At 39.2% G+C, this 21,028-nt stretch overlaps 1 protein-coding gene across 4 annotated transcripts in view; it reads right to left on the reverse strand.

Annotated features, from left to right (window-relative positions):
* Nucleotides 1-21,028, reverse strand: part of dicer1 (dicer 1, ribonuclease type III) — a 278,919-nt gene that overhangs the window by 82,002 nt on the left and 175,889 nt on the right. For all 4 annotated transcript variants that reach the window (XM_086050634.1, XM_086050635.1, XM_086050636.1 and 1 more), the window contains 3 exons: nucleotides 10,761-10,908; nucleotides 6,808-6,990; nucleotides 1,223-1,328 (listed from right to left, as the gene is read on the reverse strand). In XM_086050634.1, coding sequence (XP_085906760.1) covers nucleotides 1,223-1,328; nucleotides 6,808-6,990; nucleotides 10,761-10,908 — 437 coding nt within the window. The remainder of the gene's footprint in view (nucleotides 1-1,222; nucleotides 1,329-6,807; nucleotides 6,991-10,760; nucleotides 10,909-21,028) is intronic.

Here is a 21,028-nt window from a genome sequence, read left to right on the forward strand (position 1 = left end):
TTTTTACAATAAATAAAATGCGCAATTAATTACAAGTTAACTTAAATTAAATATTTTAATCGCTTGACAGCACTAATATATACAAATATAATAAGTATGTAGTATAGCAGTTTTGTTTGTCACCAAAACATTATTTCAAAAGCGCTTGAAATTAAATTTAAAAAAGGCTTAAAATGTGATTCTTTTTAAATATAAATATGTTAAATATACTTGAGGGGCCCTTAACACTAGGACTACAAGAGCAGTCATATTGACTGTTTTCAAATTTTGATGTGCTATTACTCTGCGTATATAAGATGCTCCTGTCCTCTTGACTTTTCCTAATTCTGTATATATCTCATTACCATGCTGCAATTGTATGGTATTAAACAATATAAAAATGCACACGGTGCAGGGATGGTGCCGCCGGGTTTCCCTAGCAACCAGCGGCTGCATTGAAAAATGTTGCTCGTCACCATGATCCAAAAAAAAAAATCTTATAGAGTAGAGGAGGCGTTACATCTGCTTAAAAAATATTGACGAGAATGAGGATGAATTGCTTGAGTGACACAGAGGGAACAAGTAAAAACAGTCTCCCTGCCGAGAAGGAGAAGGAGCCGTGTCGCGTGTGGTAAAATAGGCTGTTAGATATAATAGTCATGGCGTTGTTGGTAGTACATGTCAGACTGTCGAAATAAATACAATAATGATCTTATGTGGTACTTGTTGACATCGTTCCCCCATGGAAAAAAAGGGCTCCGTGGTGCAATCCGGTCAGAGTTGTTTTGTGTGTCGAACGCCCGATTTCCTTCCTCAAAGTGAAGTGCAGTAAAGTCTTTTGGGACACGTGTCCTTTCTTTCGTCACCAAACTAATATATTTTATAACAGTTGACACGCACGCACACAGCGTGAGAGCCACACAGGAAAATATATGCGCTCCACCAATTGTTTCTCATTCATTTATGAATGACAATGTTAATGATTTACATAAAAATATACTCAACAGAATTTTAATGAATAAAATACCTTTAGACACTCAAGCAGCAAGTAATAATCATTTTATTTGATGATGTCACAAAGCGCAATCCGTCAAAATGACTGCTCTCGTAGTTCTAATAGTTTCCAAATCTGGTTGTCCTAGTGGTGAATTTGTACCCAAGCCACAAGACATTTGTCAGGGACTATGTTTAAAATCATATTGCCTTTAGAGAGATTAACAAAAAAAAAACAACGAAATATTACCTGTTTGTTCTGGAGACTTTCCCATTTTGCTTTCCTCTTCTCTGCACTGCTGAGAGGCAGTGCTTTGCCTTTTTGGTTCAGGTGACGAGGTGTTAAGAGATTCAATCTGTGAGCACAAGACAAGTAATGCTGTCTAAATTCAACAAAAGTAAATACATGGATAACAGATTCACATAAAAATACAGTCCCTAGGGTGGCATGGTAGTTGACTGATTAGCACGTCCGCCTCACAATTAAGAGGTCGTGGGTTCGATCCCGGCCCTGGCCTCCCTGTGTGGAGTTTGCTTGTTGTCCCCCGTGCCTGTGTGGTACTCCGGTTTCCTCCCACATTCCAAAAACATGCTTGGTAGGTTAATTGGACACTCTAAATTGCCCCTAGGTGTGATTGTGAGTGCGGATGTTTGTCTCTGCGTGCCCTGCGATTGGCTGGCGACCAATTCAGGGTGTCCCCCGCGTACTGCCCGAAGACTGCTGGGATAGGCTCCAGCACTCCCCGCGACCCTTGTGAGGATAAGTGGTATAGATAATGGATATAGATCATGCATGTATAACAGATTTTTTTTTTTTAAATGTTCTTTTGAAAAGATGACAAGTAAATGGTACATTTTTTAGAAAAAATAAGTAATAGTGAACCATTCGGGTGATATTCTAAGAAATTACACCAGAATAAAAAATACACTAACAATAAAGATCTTTTAATTTTGTAAATTATTAAGAGACTGAAATCTTTAAACACTCAGCAGCAATAGCCTACGACACACCTAAGTGTTGTCATTACAGAACATGTATACACTTTTTGTGATCAAAAAAAATGCAAACAATAAAAGTTACAATTATTGCTAACTATATTAAAACTTTTTATAATGAAAAAATACAGTAACTTTAAAACGTTTTTATGAAATTGTATACACTTTGTAGGCGTTGAAATCTTTGAATGTTCAACAGCATATTGTAATGAATTGGGTTATCTGTGTTGTGATGTTTCCGAGGTTCATGAATGCACCGTACGGCAAGAGTGAGGCAGCGGAGAAAGAAGAGCACGAGCAGTTGTACTTGGATTAATAAAAACGTGATTATTAAACTATGTCTGATGGCATGTTCCTGGAAGACGCTACAATATGATAAATCTCGCTGTTTAAGTTGAACGTTTTTGCTCCCTCGTCTAAGAAACATTCACAGTCGGGTGAAGCCGTGCATTTTAGACGTGCTACAGTATCTGCGTACCTTTCCCCATCGGCGATTTTAACAGGAAAGCCAGAATGTTCCAAAACAGGAGACCGCAGTGTACGCGGGGACCTTCGAGCTCTGGCTCTTTTCTGGCTATCTCTTTTGTGCCGCCGCTCTCATCTCCCGCACGCAACAGTCAGCGTCCGTGCGTAAGGTCGCGCTAATAAGTGGACCGAACAGAACGCAAGTGGACCGAACTGAACATGCCATACCGAAACATATTAATACACCCGAGTGTACCGTTACACCCCTAATATATATATATATATATATATATATATATATATATATATATATATATATATATATATATACATATATATAAATATATATACATATATATACATATATATAAATATATATACATATACATATATACATATACATATATACATACATAAACATATACATATATACATACATACAAACATATATACATATATATACATACATATATACATTTACATATATAAACATACATATATACATATATATACATACATATATACATACATATACATACATATATATACATATATACACATATATACACACATATATATATATATATATATATATATATACATATATATATATATATATACATATTTATATATACATATTTATATACACACATATATATATATATACATATTTATATATATATATACATATTTATATATACATGTGTATATATACGTATACATATATACATACATACATATACATACATACATATATATATATATATATATATATATCATATTGCCTACATACATATATATATATACATACATATATATATACATATATATATATATATACATACATATATATATATATACATATATATACATACATACATACATACATACATACATACATACATACATACATACATACATACATACATACATACATACATATATGCTTTTAATAGAAATATTTAGAGTGAAAGGGGTGTAACGGTTCACAAAAGTCACGGTTCGGTACATACCTTGGTATGGGGGTCACGGTTTGGTACGGGTTCGGTACAGCAATAAGTCTCAAATGCATGAGACTATGTTTTATTTTTTTTTGTTTTAAGCACAAAATAGAATAACAACTTGTATTAGGGTTGTTCATTAATAATAGTAATAATAATAATAATAACTAGAGCTGCAAGTAGCTATAAACGGCCCTCCCCTCGCAGCCCCGACAACGTTCAGGTACCACGTTGGGATGCTCGTATAGAAGTGAATAATCGAAATTATCACGCGGATCAAGTTACAGCAGCTTTTGTAGTCAAGGTGAGTGCAAACTTTAAAGTAAATTCAAAATGGTGCACTTCCTCTATGGTTTAGCATATGGCACCAAGAGGCCTTTTTGTAGTTCTCTTTCTGTTTTATATAGTATCAAATTTTCGTAGATATAGGTGAAGCGTGCAACCGGGGCCGCTATTCATAAATTTTCTAGGGGGCAGTAGCGAGCCATCTTTTAAAGATTGCACAGTTGAATAATTAATTATTGATTAATTTACCAAGCCTTCTATGTGTGTAAAGTTTCATGAGTTTCCGTGCATGTTTACATTCTAAAAATCAGCATTGTGTTATTGTCAAACTGGGCGTTACCATGGCAACGGCTTTTTGCGAAAAAACTCAAACTTCGTGTTTTAACATCATGAAGTCCCAAACATTCTTCCAAGCAAATATGAAGGAGATCTGGCTAACCTGCCAGGAGAGAAACATGAAAGAATTAAACATGTACTTCATTTAGCCAATAGGTGGCGCTCCCACTACGATGAAAAGGTAGTTTGTAGATGTCTTCAGGTATAGACACTCATCAAAAATGTGAAATTTTGACAAGATATTATCATATCATATCATGTCATGTTGGTTTAGTATATGGCTCCAAGACTTTTTTGTAAGACTTGAACTGTTACATATACCACCAAATTTTCGTCAATCTAGGTAAAAAGTACAACCCCGGGCTGCATTTTAAAAAAATTCTAGGGGGCTCTAGTGAGCCATTTTTTAAAAATTGCACAAAAAAAATATGATTTCGCCAGGCCTGACGTATGTGCAAAGTTTTGTGAGATTTCAAGCATGTTCAGACCATACTTGGATTCTGAGGACGGCAAATCCCCTCGGATCGAAACACATTCTACTTTACAGCAGCACTGTCGTGGCGTCAGAAAGGGGCTGGCAAGCGATTTACTGCTATTTTGGCTGACTTATTTACAAGTCACGGCATGAGGACAATGGAGGAACCCTGGATAAATAAAATGCATTTACTGTTTTAACACTGAAAGATACATCTTGTCTGCTCTTGATTTTCCTTTTTTAAAATGAGAAAAAGACTGCTTTCTTTACACATACATTCTCCTTCATTCAATGTTCATACAATGTAAGTGACAGAGCTGGGCAGTCTGACCCTCCGGCCCAGCCGGATGCCCATTTTTGGGGCGGAGGCGTGGGGGGAGACAAATTTTAAAAAATGGCTGGACTAAGCATGGCCGGAAGTTGATTTTAGTCCGGCCCACTAATCGGCCCTCGTGTGTGATGTGCTCGCGAGGCAGCCAAAAAGCATCTCAGCCTACTCGGTGAAAGGCTTCTTTTTAGGCTTCTTTCTACTCCCACGTCGGCACGAGAGACAACTGCTGTTATAGGGATTGTGGTATTGACCCCCCGCCCCCTCTTTTAATGGTACGCAGGTGGGAGGCGCGGATTAGATGATGTGACAATAATGAAATACAAACAAGCTTGAACGCACATTGCTGTCTCACGTCTCTTCTAACACAAACAACTGCCAAAATGATTCACATGACAAACGCATTGTGCTTTTGGCGACAGGGCTGCAACACATGCCACGCACACATCAGGATTTGTTGCTGCTCTGATCGGTCCATTATGTTGCGATGACATACAGTTTCCCACACGGAGAAGAGAATGCAGCGCGCAGCTTGTTGCAAATCTGCTGCACAGCTGCTGCAAAGCAAAACTAGTTTGGCAGCGTTGTGTGTGTAAAGAATTTACCTACCCACGTTCTCCCTTAGCCGCCACCTCCCAGATCGTTTTCGCAATAAAATTAAATGCATCGTCTAGACATCTTCGGTCTCTTTATGGTTGTAGCTGGCAAGATATGCATTGTTGTTGCTGTCTTTTTGAAGTGACGCCGCCCGACTTGTTTCAAAACAATTTGTGTCCACGAGTATATTCAGATGCTAGCACATCAAGGTGGAGTTCATGCACTTTTTCTGGCGTTCGCTACTTCTGTAAATACGCCATAGCAAACCTGCAGTGTATAGTGGTTTGCTGGTATGATTTTATTTTGAAGGCCGGGAAGGAGGGGAAGTGTGGAAAATAAATAAGTAACTTGACTGCGACTTCCGGCCGTCTGTTGGACCCAAATAATTAGACAATACAACAAATCCAACCCCGGGGCTCGCAATGCAAGAAAAGCACATGCAGTTGGTTAAGTACTACTGGCGCATTTGAAGCATGTCCACAGCGGGTTCGAATAGTAAATTAGCCAGCTAATGATCTTTAAAAAGCCTCTGCCGTAAGTGTCTCTCCCGCAGCGACGTCAATCACGGACACTTTATTATTTATTTTTTTGGGTCAGGGGGCGGAATGGGGCTGGGGCCGACAATGTTTATGAATATGGCCGGAGGGTCGCGGCCGGAAGGGTACCCAAGTCAAGGGGGGAGGGTCGCGGCCGTACCGGCAAAAAATGGTCAAGTGCCCAGCTCTGGTAAGTGAATTAATACTCTCTTGCAGTGCATATATTAACGTTGACCAACCGTCTTAGGACTACTTTATTTTTTAGCGGACTCATTATTGCCATACATTGCCATTCATATTTTATTTGCTTGATTTTAACTTGAGTGTGATGCCAAAGACAGGGAACTCTGTTACTAGTACTGTAAACCTTGTCTCCAAGTTGTAAGAGTTGTACTGAGTCAACTGGTCATTAATTTGAACGAAGTTACGCTGCTCACTCATTCGAGACAAGTATGGCGCACGGCCGCCGGGCCCACATGCATGTTCCATTGGGTGAGCTGCTTCTTCTTCATTGGTTTAAATACTTATTCTTCGTTGGTTTAACTTCTTATTTGTGTTTGACGGTGGATGTGCGCTGCCTACATCACACACTGATGTGATTGGGTTTGTTTTCAATTTTTTTTCTATCGAACGTTTTATCGAAGGCATTTTCTATTACTATTGATCACGTGTCAATCACAATAAATATTAATATTGAATTATCGGTCCAGCCCTAATCTCAATTATTCCAAAATGACTTTTATTTTTATTTTCACCATGATTTGTATATGTAAACCCCTCATCACAATTGTAAAATTGGATGCACATACTACTAACCTGGATGAGGTATGGTCAACATCCAAGAGTGGCTGGTTCAGGTTAGACAGGTCCAGGTTGTACTTGGTTTTGTAGTACTCAGCAAATGTCTCATATTCGGGTGAAGGAAACTTGCTGAGAGGTGTGAGGTCTGTGTACACATCAGCGACATAAAAGCGATGAGGCTGGTCAAAATTACGATACCTGTAAGAGGATGAGCAAAAAAGATTATGTATGTACATGCATTTCAAATGTCATTATATTTGATTTTGTTGGTATTCGGTTATCCACAAAAAAAAAGTAAACTGACTTGATGGATCAAACAAAGAAAAATAATTCAGAATTCAGTCCACCATTGAGAAAGCTTCAACAAAACAAGTCCACTCAGACCAGTGAATGGTAATTGAGTACAAAAAAGCCTAGCTGCCTGCCCATCAGTTTTCAGAGGTAAACAAAGTTTAGAAACCATTTAGGACAATGCCTGAGAGTAAAGCTGAGGAAACCGTTCCTGTTTTAGGTTGTCTGATAATTGACATATTTTGTAATATATATCAGTGTTTTGCAGCAGGGTTTCATAACCTGTTTGACTTCAAAACCCAGCTTGTCTTATGCAAAGTGACCAGATGTCATTTAAAAATGACACTGTAGTGGTTCAATTGCTCTCATTCGTGGTTTGAATCTCAGTCGCTTACACAATTAAATAACTCCTACAGATTTTATCTGATTGTCTTAAAACTAGTGTTGTTCCGATGCCATTTTTGCCGATTCCAATACCCAGCTGTGCGGTATCGGCCAATGCCGATTCCGTACCGATACCAGACTATTTGAAAAAAATAAATAATAATTACATGAGCATTTTTTTCTTGTAATTCTAAGGAACTGCATACTCACGTGATTGTAAAACCATTGCTATCATGGCTTGGTCAGACTTAAAAACCTTAAATATAAATATAAAAATAATAATATACACGAGGTATCTTTGAGAGAGATTGTGTCGGATTAATTACAAAAACTATAGGACATTATTATAAAAGTTTGTTTTGAGTATTAGTGACCCATCGCAACAACTTCCGCTCCCAAATCCACTTTCAAAACCAAAAACAAGCAGTAGTAAAATCCAACAAGTTTAACTCCAAAATCCAAAATTGAGCAGGGTTTGCTGTTGCGGTCCATTCCCCTTGTTCATGCTTGCTGCCGCTGCTGCCACCGCCGCCGCAAGCTCTTGGTGCTTGTTCACATGTTTCGTCCTCAAATGTTTTATCAGGCTTGACGTATTGTACCTGGCCACTTTAGTTCCACCTCTTGCAACTTTCGCACCGCTAATTTTGCACTTACCTGTTGTACTCGCTGGAGTTTCTATGTTGAAGTACAGTAGTTCCATATCACCGCCGACATTATTTCTCCTGTTCCTCACTGTTTTTTTTTTCTCTCAACATGAAAAAGTAGCCCCGCCATTGGTTAAGAGCGTCCGCTCTGGGCCAATAGCGACGGCTAATACTGAACAGACACCACACACCAGTGTCGTGAATGAGCAACATACTGTACAAGGCGCTGCATTCAATGTAAATTGAGCAGGGTTTGTTGTTGCGGTCAATTCCCCTTGTTAATGCTCGCTGCCGCCGCGAACTCTTGGTGCTCGTTCACATGTTTCGTAGAGGAAGCATTACATCTTCTTCAAAATATTGACAAGTCTGAGGATGAATCGCTCGTGACTCAAGACCAGATACGCTGCGACAAATTGTCTAGGGCCCCGAGCTGGAAGGGCCCCCCATGACAGCGCTGACATAGGTCCTTTTGTCAATGACAAAATGACTGAAGTTTTAGACATGCAACGTCGATGCATTTGGGGGGAAAAATACAGGGCCCCCACTAGCTGTCACTGCCTAGTCTGTTAAAGCCGGGACATTGCCAATATCTATCCATATCAATGACACATGTAACCTGAAACCTCCATAGACACTGCAGCGACACATTAAAAACACCCCTAACAGGGCCCCAACTGCCCGTGGCTTTCTGATGTACGTCAAACTCAAGGAAAAATGAAACGAGTGTATCCGACCGTCAGGGCACGCCAAAAAAAAAAAAGAAGGAAAAAGAAAAATGGGAAAGTGTTAACCATAGCTGCTCGCTCACGTCTCTGCTGTAAACAAACTGCATACGCACATTGGGTACATTTCTTAAGAGGAGAACTGCCAAGATTAGATTATTAACACGACAATTTCAACAATCAAAATCATCAACAGTTAATTTTAATACTGGATGTGTTGTTTATTTATACATCTAATTATTTGCCGTTGTGTTTTTTCTCTCAAAAAAGCCTCGTATCGCACGGCCGGCGTTCTTCTCTGCATCGCACATGCGGAGTCGTGTTAATCCCAGTCTTCCGTGATGTAAACAGAAGCATTGTGGGTAATGGTGTAATGGCTCCTGAGTTAGCGCTAGCATTAGCAATCGATGCCCGATTTAATTTCTCACATTGGCACAGTTGTTTCTGAAAGCTAGCTTTAGTTAGCACACACAGACTACCGTGCATGTCCTGTTGTGGTACGGTAACATATGGTAGCGGATTCTACGGATTATGGAGGCATTAGTCAGCGATCATTGAGCAGCAATAGGACGTGCTACCTCACCGTCGCAGTGACTATGCACTGAGTGTTGCGATCGGAAATCTCAGCACTCCATGGCTACAACTAACAATAAAATACATAACATTGACTCGTGAGAATGTGCTAATTTAGATTGCTAAAGATTGCTACTTTTTTCCATTCCAGGTGCATACCACATTTTTTCAGCTGCAGGGACAGGACAACTGGTTGCAATTGAAGGAAAGATGAATGCGGCCAAGCACAGAGATATCCTGGAGGAAAACTTCCAGAGTGCTCAGGATTTCAGACTGGACCCAAGGTTCACTTTTCAACAGGACAATGACCAGAAGCACATAGCTAAAATAACAAAGGAGTGGCTTCAGAACAACTCTGTGACCGTTCTTAACTGGCCCAGCCAAAGCCCTGACCTAGACCTGATTGAGCATCTATGGAGAGACCTGAAAATGGCTGTCCCCCACCGTTCACCATCCAACCTGACAGAACTGGAGAGGATCTGCAAGGAAGAATGGCAGGGGATCCCAAAATCCAGGTGTGAAAAACATGTTGTATTATTCCCAAGAAGATTCATGGCTGTCCTAGTTCAAAAGGGTGATTCCACTCAATACAGAGGACAGGGTCTGAATACTTATGACCATATGATATTTCAGTTTTGAGTTTTCATATTTCAGGTTTGCTGCCATTACAAAAAAGGACTAAGTCTGACCTGCAGCGGACTGAGGGGGAAAAAAATAATCGTTACCCCACTACCCACTCTTGAGGGCTTGCACATTTCAAGAACCAAGACGAGAGCACAGAAAATTCTCCTGGACCCCCTCAAACTCTGGCCACCACCTCTTCCAGCGCCTCCCGTCAGGGAGGCATTATTGACCATGCACACAGAAAACCAGCAGGCATTCAAATAGCTCGTTTCCTCTCGCTGTTAAGTCCCTAAACAGTTATACTACTTCCCTGTACATGTCATGTCATAGTTTATCGTAGTTGCTTGTTACTGCAGTACTAGTGTAGCTCATACTACCGGAGACAACTTCATTGTGTAATTTACATACTTGGCCAATAAAGGTGATTCTGATACTGATTCTGATCACATTGACCATGTACAACATGCTTTCAAAATTGCCACAATAAAACCATTGCATAAAAAACTTCACTAAACCTTGAAGTACCTGCAAAGGTCACGTTTTTATTCAACCTCCCAGGCCTCTCCAAAATTTTGGAAAAAAAGCAGTGCTGCCCACCTACAGGATGATATTAGAATTAATGAAAACCCTAATTTAAAGGCATTTCACATGTAAAATGACTTGGCAGACAAAATCTCGGCAATAGCAGAAGGACTATGAATCCTATGCAATGACCCCTCTCCCCAAGTACCTTGGAATGATGACAGCATCCTGGTAATCCTCCAACTTGAAGGTGAATGGGTTTTGTTTGGTGTAATGAGTAGTAGGAATGCCAGTTCGGGCCTCAGACTTTTCAATGTCCTCCATGAACTTGAAGTCCATATCAAGCGTGTCTTCAACTACACAAATAGATGAAAAAGAATGGAACATTCTGTTATCTAGAAACATGTTGTATGATAGGGCTTCATAAATGTATCTTCCAGGTACAACTCATATAGTTTTTGCAATGAAACTAAACATGTGCAACAAAGTTGTTTCTGCTGCTCATAAGCTCCTCCGTTAAAATGTAATTTCCCCTCACGGGATGAATAAAGGATCTCATCTCCTCTCTCTCTCATCTCCCTCTCATCTTCCACCCCAGCTATTTTAAGGCATTTAAAAACATCTTGACAAATGAGGTGAGAAAACCAGCTACATGTGAATAAATATTAAAATATATGAAACATTTAAAAGCTGCATTGAAAAAAGCAGAAAACTCACAGCTTTAACACGCAGAACCGAAGGGGCTTCTGTCTAAACCAAGCTGAACAGACAATTCTCAATGTTCTGTATGTGCAACCTGACATACTCTGAACAGCTGAAAATCAGAATTCCAAAAATTGGTAGCGTTAATTGGAAGTACAGAAGGGGTTTCTGTCTCAACGTAGTCAATCACACATGGAGTCGTGGTTCTTGCTCAGCATTTATTCTCTGCCACTTGTTTAAGTATAGTGCTTGCTCAGGATAACAGCTAATGTGTAGGTCTCATGTGTAATGTATATGAAGTGGCCACAGAAATGTATGTAGTAAGTGCCTTAAGATTTCGTCAATTATCATTTCTAAGCCTTGATTAGTGCTTTCTTATAATACAATGTTAAATTATTCACACAGAGCACTGATATTACAGTGGTACCTTACAGTATTCTATCAATTAAGTTCAATCATCATGTGATGTCAAAATACTGCAGTAATGTACCTTAGCATATCTGCGCAGTGTGTGCAGGGTTCCACACTAACACTTTTGGTCACACCAGCACAGATTTGTTCAGATTCTTTTTTGGGGTGGTAGAGCATGACTAAATTTGCTGTTGTGTAGTCGTCTCAATTGGCATAACGTAGTTTTGTGTGATGTAAAGATTGACAGTGACTCAAGATATGGTTGCAAAATATTTCACTATAGCAACTGTTTGCAACAAAAAGCGGCTGACAAATCAGTTATTCTATATAACTTTAAAAGAAGCAAAAAAGAAATAGATACCACGGCAAAAACTTAAAACATCAGTAAAAAGCAGTGAAAGAATAACTGACAGCAAAACAACTTCAAATGTGTTTAATCTGTATTACTTCAACCAAAAAGACAATAAAGCTACTAACTATATAATGCAATTTCTGAACAAACTGCGTGTGAAGTCTGAGGAGCTGAATTAAAATTTGTGGAATGTTTTGGAATTATATCAAGTGATGTGAAATGATATGAAATGAATTGTAATGATGTACAGTGACCATAAAAGAGCTGAATATCTGAATATGTTGAAATTGCTTGAATCAGTTAAGAAATGTAGAAATTGGAGAAAAATTGAGAAAAACAAAAAATATAAATAATTTTTGAATATTTTGTGGGTATTTTAATGGGGAAAATGTTGAGTTTTTGTTAGGTGGGAATTTTTTTAATTGGGAGGCATAAGCTAAACAATCTAACCGTTAGAATGGTTTGAATTGGTCAAGTATTGTAGAAATTAGAGAGAAAAAGAGAGAAATCATAAATTGTGACGATTTTGTGGGTATTTTAGTGGGGAAAATATATAATTTTTGGTAACTGGCAATTTTTTGCATGTTGAAAATACTTCCCAAAGTGAAATGAATGAGCTGAATGTTTAGAATTTAGAATTGGGACAGTGTAAATCCTTATAAATGAAAGTACCATTGAAAATTGAGTTTTTGTAGGTACAAATTTGGGGCAACACGTAAATAAAAAAAATTGAAAAGTAAGCCCACATGATGTGAATTTTTGGAATACTGTTAAATTGGAACAATTTGAATTGGATGAAAAATGGTGAAGTAGATGTGTGCCGTTTTTTTTTTTTCCATTGGAAATGAATGGTGAAATTTTGCAAAAAAAAAAAAAAAAAGAAAATTCTGAAAAATTTGAAATGAGAAAACAATACGTTCCTTACCCCCAACTGTGGGGGTAAAAAGTTGGAACGGGTTGAATCTTACCCCCAACTGTGGGGGTAAAAAGTTGGAACGGGTTGAATCTGACAAAAAAAAAGGAGAAATAAGGTGAGGAAAAAAAAAACAAAAAAAAACCTTATAGTTTGAATATTTTGTGGGTATTTTATGCCCTAAAGCACCTGGCTCAACAGGTCCCCAAAACCTAAGGTTGTCTTTGGAATTACCCTCCAAAATGTTAAGTTTTCTCAGAAATTCAACACCGACAAAATGCTCAGTATCACAGCCCCTGTAACAGATAGAAACATAATTCCCAAAGAATTTGAGAGCTTAAACGTGGCTTTCACACATGCCAGAGTTTATTAGCCTTTACTGTTTCAATCAAAGATGTAAAAATAAAGTGTCTGTGCAAGAGAAGACAAGTTAAATTAAAAAAGAAAAGAAAAAAAAGAGTGGTAATTACCATGCTCTATTCCGTTACAAAGCCGTCGATATTGTCTTTGTCTACAAATACAGTGATCCCTCGCTACATCGCGATTCAACTTCCGCGCCCTAGGTGCATCACGGATTTTTCAGAAGCATTAAAAATGAAACAATCCAGCCATATCGGTAGCTATAATGCAGAAAGACAAATTGTTTCTAATATATGAGTTGACTCAGAGGCTTTGTACATACTCGCAGGTACTCATAAAAGGCGGTGACTGGTTCCCAGCGCAAGCTCGACCAACGAGAGCACAACTGGATTTAGTTTTTCGACACACTGTACTGTATGTGAGCTGACTGGGTGCACATCATCGCAGCCTCTCGATAGTCTCCACTATTCAAATGTGCCGTTGATTTAGTCAGAGTCAAGCCGGATACTTTCACCTCCGTATTTGTAATGAAGTGTTTTCTCGAATAAAGTTTTGTACAATACAACAGCTGTGTTTATAGTCGTGAAGGCAGCACGCTCCTGGCCAGCCGGCACGGATGACTTAGACATCGCCAAATAAAGTGTGAAAGTGTTTGTTAGTTTTGTCTTAGGTTGTCTTAAAACAGCTTACCTTAACTACAATCCCGCTTTGTATTTTATCAAAAGGACTTTGTTGATGTTGTTGTGCAAAGATAAAGTCAATGCACGATTCTCGGGCGGCCGTGTTTCTTCTTCGTTTTTAAATGAAGTAGGAGGCAACAAAGGGCAGAGAAGACAAAGCAGGGAAAGAAGAAGGAGGGAAGATGATGAAGCGGCCGTTTTTACTTTCACTTTTCACGACGACAAGCGTTTTAAAGTGCAGGATTGGATAAATTACATGTGGCATTCTAGTTAAGGTAAGTCAATTTTATGATAAAAATGAAAACTTTAACGTATTTTTTTAGCGAACGTTCCGTCGTGATCATCAGCTGCTGCGGTTGAAGCTCAATTCTTCTCACAGCCTGCAGCTTGGTATTTATTCTTAATTTTGCATTTTTAAAGTTAAATTGATTCTTTAACAGGGCGGCACGGTGGTCGACTGGTTAGCACGTCCGCCTCACAGTTCAGAGGTCGTGGGTTCGATCCCGGCTCCGGCCTCCCTGTGTGGAGTTTGCATGTTCTCCCCGTGCCTGCGTGGGTTTTCTCCGGGCACTCCGGTTTCCTCCCACATTCCAAAAACATGCATGGTAAGTTGATTGGATACTCTAAATTGGCCCTAGGTGTGATTGTGAGTGCGGATGTTTGTCTCTGTGTGCCCTGCGATTGGCTGGCAACCAGTTCAGGGTGTCCCCCGCCTACTGCCCAAAGACAGCTGGGATAGGCTCCAGCACGCCCCGCGACCCTTGTGAGGAGAAGCGGTACAGATAATGGATGGATGGATGGATGATTCTTTAACAAGTGTTTAGAAGTGTGGGAACCATGTTGGGGGTTCGCAACAGCATAACAGAGGCGCAAATCCCCCCCCAAAATAAAACTGTACAATAAATATATAAAATAATAATAATAATAATCATAATCATAAGTCCGACTCTACTTCGCGGTTTTCACTTATCATGGAGGGTTCTGTCCCCCCATTAACCGCAATGAATGAGGGATCACTGTATATATCTTAACCATATTTCAGAAAATCCTAATTTTTGAATATTTTGGGGTATTTTAATGGGGAAAATGTTGAAATTATGGTAAGTGGGATTTCTCGGAATCCGGAGGCATAAGATGAACAGTTTAAAGTTGGAACGGTTTGGAAGAGGGATTTTCATGCCCTCTTTGCCTGGCTGAGAACAGTGTGGTTAACTGGCGTTTTACCGACGCTATCCCACGGTATCTAGCACATCTAGCAGTCGTCTTTTAAGCCTGAATACATGGTTCCTACGCACTTCTAGCCATCTTGATTTGACTTTTATTGAAAATTTTAACCTATTTTGGAATCGTCGTTCATTTTATCAGTCAGACAATGTTCATACAAACTCTCTGGGCAGCTCAATACTAGCTGCTAACATCCATTATGCAGTCATCAGTTCCACTCCCAGCTGACTCTTCTTTACTAATCACTCAGCGCATGGTTCCGCGTCTTCTTCTACCTCTAACCACTGCAATAATAATTCCATTACACCCACCTGCTCACAGCACCATCCCCCTCACTAGCTCTCCCTGCAGGCCCCCGTTATCATTACCACCCCGATCGGACAGTTTTCCCATTCAAACTATCACTATTCATCCGCTCACTCACAAACAAAGTGGTTTTAACAGTCACAACCTTGTACATGTTAACACTTCTCATCCGTGCCACCATGAGCACACGTCCAGCACAAACATTAAATTCACTGCCAGACATTTTCAGACGATCTTTTACTCTAACATTTGAACATATTTGAAAAAAATATAAATAAGTTCCTGGGATTGAATGGCTGGATTGTGAAAAGACAAGTCAAGTTGTCAAAAGCATAGAATGAGTTAACCTGGCTGTGCTGAATGTGCGCTCCCTTTTAAACAAATTTTTTATCATAACCTGATTTTGGACAAAAATCTACAAGGTATTTTTTTTATCTGAAACATGGCTTGGTATAGATGCTCCAGTTGCTCTCCCCGAGGCTTGCACACCAAATTATAACTTTTTATTTTCTACCAGGGATGGTAAAAGAGGGGCGGGACTGCATACATTCTGTTTTTAAATGGCCTCATCTCAAAGAAGGTCGTTTTTAACAGGTTTTCATCTTTTGAACACCATGCCTTCGTTTTTAGCAGTATATATAGATCTCCCCATCACTCCACTTATTTTATTAGAGATCTTACAGAATTCTTATAGATTTTATATTTCATTTATAATCGAATTTTAATAATTGGCGATTTTAATGTGCACGTTGATGATATCTCGGACCCACTGTCCAGAGAATTTTTAAATCTTTTAAACTGTTTGGATTTTGAACAGCATGTCTCACAGCTGTCTCACAACAGAGGACACACCCTGGATCTGGTCGTAACCTACGCCTGGCCAGTCCGTCGGCGTGTCCTGTGTTATTCACCTGGCTGTCAGACCACTTCTGTATGTATTTTGACATCGCCAGTTTTAATCATCAGGCAGCCCCGATGAGAACAGTGAGGAAACGCTACCTATCTTCTGAGATGACTGCAAATTTAATCTATATTTTAAAGAGCACTCCTGCATTCGACATTTTACCTGCACGCTGTGATTGTGATAATTTTAACATTAATTTTAAATTGTCTTTAGATTCAGTAGTTTTAACTAAAACTATAAAAATAAAGACTGTACCCCTATGGAGAAACAATGCAATAAAAATAGTGAAAAGAAAATGCAGGAGTGCAGAGAGGTGGTGGAGAAATAGTTATTATAGAGAAATAATAACTTACAGTACTATGAAATATGTGAACAATTCAAATCCAACAATAAAACAGTCAAACGAGAGCGAGAGGCGAGAACTTCTTATTTCTCAAACCTCATCACAGTTGATAAAAACAACCCCAGATTTATTTTCTCCACCTTTGATCTCTTAACCAGCTCTGATTTTAACAAGAGCCCACAGAGACCAAAAGACGCTTTCCGTGAGGACGTTGCAGACCACTTCAGAAATAAATTCCAGTCTTTAGCCTGTCAAATTGCAAGTTTTAATAAACCTGGACAGTCACTTTTACCTGAGGAAACACTGGAAAGTTTTGCCAGGGTTTAGATGCAAGGACACTTGGTCGAGTTTTCTCCCAGGTAAATCCAACAACCTGCCTTCTAGACCGAATGCGCTGCTTCTGATTCAGTAAATAACCAAATTGTATTAAATAGACGTAAAAATATGGTGGGCATCTTTGGTACTGATTTTAACTGGTTTTATTCATATCGCACAGCCAGAAGTTTCTTCGTAAGTATGGATACTTGTTCCTCCAAAACCCATGAAATTAAATGTGGGGTTGCCCAAGGTTCAATTTTAGGCCCAATACTTTTTAATCTTTAAATGCTTTCCCTTGGGGACGTCATCAGGAGACGTGTCTCCTGCTGACACAGGACCTATTGATACCCTTTTAAATTGTATTTTTGATATAAGTCATGGATGGCAGAGAATTTCCTACTGATTAATCAGGACAAAACTGAGGTTTTAGTTATCGGCCCTGGAGTTCAAAGAGAGAAACTTTAACCAAAACTACAAGATTTTAAACCCTCAATGTGTATAGAACCTGGGCGTCATTTTTGACTGAATTCAGTTTTATTCCTCATATTAAAAAAGTAACTAAGATTGTTTTTTATCATCTTAAGAACATAGCCCGAGACTACTTGTTTCTCTCTCAGGCTAACACGGAAGTGCTGATGCACGCTTTTATTTCCTGTTGTTTAGATTATTGAAATGCCCTGCTCTGTGGCCTCCCCAAAAAGAGTATTTCCACTTTACAATTACTCCAGAACTCAGCTGCAGGGGTGTCTACGAGGACCAGAGCGCAGGAGCACATGACATCAGTTTGAAAATGGCTGCATTGGCTCCCCGTGTGTTTCAGGATTGATGTTAAAGTACTTTTATTAGTTTATAAATGTCTTAATAGTCTTGGGCCATCTTATTTATCTGACTTGCTTTTATCATACCAACCCTCACGGATCCTGAGTTCCTCTGCCACCAGCCTTTTAATTATTCCTAGGGTGAGGACCAAAATGCACGGCGAGGCTACATTCAGCGATTTTGGTCCACAGTTTTGGAATAAAAAAAATACTCTTACTCTTTTTTTTATTTTGGACTTGGATTCTTCCTTGGATGAACATAATGTCATGGAGGTTTTCCAGTCAGGCTTCAAGATGATACATAACACAGAGTCAGCCCTGTTACGTGTTTTTAATGATATTCTCCTGACAAATGACACTGCAGACTATGTATGTCTTGTTTTGTTGGATTTTACTGCAGCATCCGATACGGTGGACCACGGTGTTCTTTTGGCCCGTTTGCAGCACCAAACGGGCATTAGTGGAAGCAATATAGAGTAGTTTATATCATATTTGGCTAGCAGGACTTTTTCTGTTAGCCTAGGTTCCTCTGAGTCCCGCTCTTTCCCTCTATCGCATGGTGTTCCACTGGGTTCTATTTTGGGGCCCTTGCTGTTCTCGTTGTATTTGCTGCCCCCTTTGAAAAATGTATTTCCTTCCACTGCTATGCGGATGACTGTCAAATCTATGTCCCACTCAGCAAAAAACACGCTTTCTCCTTAAGACCACTTTTGTCCTGTCTAGGGACATCGAAGCCTGTATTTCACTAAATGTCTTAAATTTCAACGAAAAGAAAACAGAAGTTATGGTGTTTGGTCCCAGTGGCTCTTATACATCCCACACTATTGACCTGGGCCTGCTGGCTTCATATCTAAAGCCAACAGTCTCAAACTTGGGTTTTAAATTGGACAGTGAGCTTAATTGGGCCAACAAATCAGCGCTTTTGTAAGGTCCAGCTTCTTTCATCTTAGACAGCTAGCTAAGGTAAAGCCCCTCCTTTCTCATCAGCACTTAGAATTGGTAATCCATGCCTTTGTTACATCTCGGCTAGAATACTGTAATGCACTTTATTTTGGAGTCGGCCAATCCTCTCTCAAGCGACTCCAGTTGGTCCAAAATACTGATTCTCGCCTCCTAACTGGAGCTTGGAAGACGGAGCACATAACACCAATTCTGTCCTCCCTTCACTGGCTCCCAGTGCATGTTAGGGTTCATTCTAAGATGCTTCTTTTTTTTTTTTTTTTACAAGTCTTTAAATGGTCTCACTCCGGCGTACCGCTCCGAGTTCCTCCACTCCTATGCCCCTTTGCGGTGCCTCAGAGGGGATCCAGCCTTTACTGTTGCTAGTCCTTCCCTTTGGAGTGACCTTACACTAAATGTTAGGCAAGCCCCCTCTCTGTCCATTTTTAAAATCCATTTGAAGACGCATTTCTATTCTTTGGCTTTTGATTCGACATGAGACTGCCGGTTTTCTGCTGTTTTCCGGTGTCGATTACAGTAAGTATTCTCTAGTAAGGAATCATATTTGCATTTTCCAATATTTCCTTATAACGGAATTTCCTTATGTGGTAAACAACTACGTACATGTCCTGTATAAATGTGCAAGTATGTTACCAAATATATGTGTAACAAGTTAACAACACAAGCAGCATAATAATAATAATAATAATAATAATAATAATAACACAATTATTAAACAAAAACTGCACTTTAAAGTACAGGTATATGAACAAAATACCGTGCAGTATAACAAACATGGTCCAAATACTGTTGAAAAAAATACTGTAACACCAATGCAGTACAGTACTGTACTTAACAAGAGTAAACTACTGTATTTTAATGTTGAGTTTTCTCAGACTTGGGAAAAAATGAGTCTATTTTGAGTTGTTGTGTTGGCTTCATTCTTTGCAGTATGAAAATGTTTTTCTGCGTATCATATAGTTTTGTTGCTAATTGCAAGTAACTGTCCCGTTGATCATCACTGATGTCTGGTGATTCTTGTGCATACAAGAGGACGCGTTCAATTACGCCACTGTACTTTTTTTTCCGGGTGAGGGAAATTCCGTTTGACAGAGGTCCGTAGGTGGGAATACTTACTGTATATATATTATTTTGTGTTTTAATTTATTGCTGTCACTTATAATATTATTGCATTGCTTTGTTGTAATGTGAAGTACTTTGTTACAGCTGTAGCTGTTATGAAATGCACTATATAAATAAAGTTGTATTGCATAATTTTCTGAAACGTATTTTCCTTCAAAGTGATAATGTTGACTTCCACTTAATAAACATCGTAATACTTTTCTTATTCTCATAACTGTGCAACCACCTGTTTGTCTTCCACCATGACCAACAAAGAATAGTCCCCCACACTGCGCATGCCCAGACCTCTCTTAGTTTGACAGTTGGGGGAGCCGTAATACAGTGAAATAATGCAATACAGTATTCCAAACAGAAACACAATATTAACAATCTCACTGTTCTTTCTTAAAAAAAAAAAAATACCGATCTAAACAAAGGGTATGTTTAAGAAAAGTGCATACAACAACACCAACAATAACATTAATTCCAATATTACAATATAATACATTCAAATTAAACTCCACAGTCCTTCACTGAGTGCCTTCAAGAGCACAAGAGGTGATGCTCCCTTTTTTGTTAAACACTCCACAAGTTGAGCTTTTGTCACCGACCAGAGAACCACTTTAATTTTCTTATAGTGAAGAAGTTCCTTGATCCCACTGATGTCCAATCGCAGCCTTTTCTCTGTGACCTGTTTTTTTTATTTAATGGCGTCATACAAAGAATGATTTTCAGTCACACAGACCAACCCTGGAGCATTAAGTTCAGTAGTCCCAGTGGTGAGCTCAGAAAAGAGAGTGGTCAGGAAGACGGCATTGTCTATACCGTCTGACAGTGCAAGTGTCTCACCTGCAAGAGTGCTCCTGACTACACGTCTGATCCTCTTGGATTGCCAACTAAGAGGACACAACTTTCCTGTACCTCCCATAAGGAGGTCCCTTCCACTCTGCACCGTCTGCTCGTTTGTAGTATACTTTATCACCTGTCTCGTATTTTTCATCTGTTGGCCTGAGCTGCTTACGCAGTGCTCTCCTTAACCTCTCCGAACTTTCAGACTCAATGAAAGCTTTTCTAGATGCATGCA

The sequence above is a fragment of the Filicampus tigris genome, chromosome 13 (assembly GCF_054856515.1).
Source record: "Filicampus tigris isolate MCC_2025a chromosome 13, RoL_Ftig_1.0, whole genome shotgun sequence".
NCBI lineage: Eukaryota > Metazoa > Chordata > Actinopteri > Syngnathiformes > Syngnathidae > Filicampus > Filicampus tigris.